General features: G+C 44.0%; 1 protein-coding gene across 1 annotated transcript in view; it reads right to left on the reverse strand.

Annotated features, from left to right (window-relative positions):
- SLC25A20 (solute carrier family 25 (carnitine/acylcarnitine translocase), member 20) overlaps positions 1 to 3,702 on the reverse strand; it is a 14,352-nt gene that overhangs the window by 3,965 nt on the left and 6,685 nt on the right. Inside the window, 2 exon segments of the mRNA XM_009326337.1 lie at positions 1,239 to 1,356; positions 2,338 to 2,428. Coding sequence (XP_009324612.1) covers positions 1,239 to 1,356; positions 2,338 to 2,428 — 209 coding nt within the window.

Here is a 3,702-nt window from a genome sequence, read left to right on the forward strand (position 1 = left end):
TGGGACGTCTGGTGGGTAAACAACAGAGACTGTGAGTAGTGGGAAACAAAATGAAGCCTAGAGGCACAGCAGCCCCACACCAGCTCAGCAACACCACTAAGTACATCCAGATTCCTCTTCTCAACCTCCTCTACAAACAAACTAAAATCTTCTGTTGCTCTAGACAGAGGAGCCTGAACTTTCCCAGGGACAGCAGGTGCTAAACGCAAGAACTGGAAAAATATCTGTTCTCAAGCGCTTCTGTCAGCAGCCTTTCAAATCAGACTGTAACCTGCCTGCTGGCTGTTAAGCTAATGATGAGACAGCTCTAAGCTTTCTTAATTGCTGCAAAGCAGATCAGAGCAGTTCAGGAACTTCAGGAGTTTTGCACACTATTTGTTCTAATGTTTCTGTTTTGGGGTTAGGTTTGGGTTTTTTTTGCAGTTGATGGGTTTTGTTTTGGGTTTTTTTTAAAGTACTCCCACCGCCCATTCTCAGCTCATGCCTAAACTGGAGAACCAGCCTCTAGTTAGGGACACTGCCAGAGTTACACTGCTAGCTGTTACGCTACTATGAGAAGCAGAAGATAGAACAAATTCCTAAACTGAGATATCAAAATACAGAAATTTCAGCTTATCCTGGAAAACATTGCCCCCAGTACAGGGAACAATCTAACGCTTTTCAAAGGAGAAAGTACTGAAACACGTAAAGGATTCAGTGTCTGGCACAGTTACTTTGTTGTTGTTGTTGTGAGAGGGGTCATGACATCCCAGTCCAAAATAACCCACACTCAAGCGGGTAGAAAGCATAGCTGCTGCAATCACATCTTTTAAAGCAGTCAGCATTATACAGCAACAGTCACAGACAGTCACAATCCTTCTCCTAAGGAAGAAAAGAAAAAAGAAAATAAAAGAAAAAAAGAAAAGAAAAAGCCCACTCCTGTATTTTTCTTTCCTCTTTGTTCTCTCTGCTCCTCTCCTGAAGTCTCTCATTCCTCTTGGCTTCTCAGATCTTAATTACTTCCTATATCCCTCTGATCCTTGTCATCTAATCTCTTCCTCACTCACTGAGAATCTCATGTTTACTTCTCAGTCCCTTTGAGCCATTGGAGTAGCTCTGCAGACTGCAAAAAAAAGAAAAAAGGGTGACACAGCATCTCCAGTTGGCTAAAGGGACAGCGAGATCTATGATACTATGTCAGGCTTCTCATCTTAAAGTACCCCATGCAGAAGAAGCATCAGAACGTCTCCATCAGTTACCTCTCATGAGGGTAAGCACTGTCCCCTTGTACACGCCACGAATCCCAGCCTCGCGGTACAGCTGTTTTGCACAGTCCAAAGAGCCACTGTATTTAGTTTCACCTGTAGCTGCCTGGATCTGAAGGATTAAAGTGATAGTTTCTGACTAGTGAAGGTTTCTGGCTGGTGAACAATCGTTCAGCTAATAGTTAGAAAGCCACGTGCATGTTTCCAGAGAGGAAGGAGCACATACTCGTTCCACAGGCACTCCTGCATATGAAACCTCTGCATCACTTCCTCAAACAGCTCTCTCACATTCAAGCTGAGGATATGTTTACTGTTCCATGCAGAGGCTAGATTCTCCCTTATTTTTTCCCAGTGTAAGTTTGAAACAACTGAAGTCAGTTAGGTAATTCTACACTTGCACTGACAAAAAGTAGCCTTCAAATAGTTTAGCGAAATTCAAACAATTTGCATGTGTGTAAATGCTCCCATGATAATACCATGTCTGTCAGAACTAACACGTGACCACCCATCACCATACTAACTGAGTTCAACATAGTCTGAAATAAGCAAACCTCCTCATCTCTGCTAAAGACAGTTTTTTCATTTGTTCAGGTTTATGTTTTCCAACAATACTTTAAAAACCCTGGAGGAGGTGTAGAGCTAACAGTCCCCCAAACATGAGAAAACTATTTCATGTATTTTGAAATGCATTCCTCAATTATGTTTTGGGAACCTGTCAAGGTAACAGAAAATCTTTACACTAGAGTCTTATGATTTAGTAGTTTTGCATTTTTTTTAGAAAATGTTTCATTCTGAAAAACTGGACTTTTCCCTACTTTGAAGTGGTCTGAGGCATCATTGATGCCTTATATAATGCCACATAGTGTAAGGCTTGTGCTCTGTAAAATGAATAGAGCAATGAATGCTGTATGTACTTATACTGTCATGGTGAGTTTGTGTAATGCTTCTTCGTGACACAGTTGCATTAAATGACAGTTGTCTCAGTCCTGTCAAAAAACAGAACAGAGTAAATACACTAACCAAAGAAGTTCCTGGTATGGAAAGACAAGATCCCCTAAAATTAAATTCCCATCACCACCATCCAATGCCTTACCTGTAAAAGGCACTTGATTCTCTCTCCTGGAGCCATGATCACTGTGGTGAACACTCCCGACAACATGCCAGCAGCAAACAGCTGAGGATATCTGCCCCGAGGAAACAGAAGAGACCCTAACACAACACAGTACGTAGGAAATGAAGGGCAGAAAGACCCCTGTATCACCAGATTATGCTGTTCCACACAAGGCTGGCAGTGCTGGAACTAGAAGTGCACCCACTGCTTTTGATCAGTGCAGAAGTGCCTCATCAATGCATAATTAGAGCTAAACATTTAAGATCTCTAGGATTCAAAGCACTGGTTCCCACAGCAACCATAACTCAGCTCTTCACATCCATTGTATTTGCTAATATTCCTTGTACTTGTATTTTTTGCTACAGTATTCCCCATTCATTTTTATTCCAACAGTCTCTTCCTCCTCCAGTCTCCCAGGCTCTTCTCAGTGACCCCCAGCTTCCACACATATTCCTTCTTGTGCAGCCAGGAGCCTCCTTTCCATAACCGCTCGGTCCCTCACTCCTTCAGCCTCTCCCATCATCGAGCCTGTCCTACCAACCTGCCATCATCCCACGCATTCTGCATCTGCTTTCATGTGCCAGAGCCTCCATGACAGAAATGCCTTTAACAGGCTGAGTTTCTCCATCAGAGACTTACCTTTACATCCAACCTCCTGCTACCTTCCCTAGTAAGATGACCAATTTAACTAAATTCCACAACCTCCCGCTTCTCTCCACTTGCCCAAGAGATGGCACTCTATTCAGGTTTTCCAATTCTTACACCTTTCTTTACTCTTAAATTCCCATTAAATCTTCCAGACCATTCAGACCTCCCTTACTACTCCACATGCACCTCCTGCTCAAACCAAGCTTTGAGTTTTCTAGCTCACCTTGGGGTTATCCATAGAATCATAGAATAGTTTGGGTTGGAAGGGACCTCTAAAGGTCATCTAGTCCAACCCCCCAGGTGCAGGACCTTGCACTTGGCCTTGTTAAACCTCATGAGGTTCACACAGGCCCACTTCTCCAGCTTGTCCAGGTCCCTCTGACGGCATCCCGTCCCTCTGGCTTGTCAACCGCACCACTCAGCTTGGTATCATCTGCAAACTTGCTGAGGGTGCACTCGATCCCACTGTCTATGTCATTGATGAAGATATTAAACAGTACTGGTCCCAATACGGACCCCTGCGGGACACCACTCGTCAGCAATCTCCATCTGGACATTGAGCTGTTGACCACTACCCTCTGCATGCGACCACCTAACCAATTCCTCACCCACCGGACAATCCACCCATCAAATCCATACCTCTCCAGTTTAGAGAGAAGGATGTTGTGGGGGACCGTGTCAAAGGCCTTACAGAGGTCC

This window comes from Pygoscelis adeliae, unplaced genomic scaffold, assembly GCF_000699105.1.
Source record: "Pygoscelis adeliae isolate BGI_AS28 unplaced genomic scaffold, ASM69910v1 Scaffold606, whole genome shotgun sequence".
NCBI lineage: Eukaryota > Metazoa > Chordata > Aves > Sphenisciformes > Spheniscidae > Pygoscelis > Pygoscelis adeliae.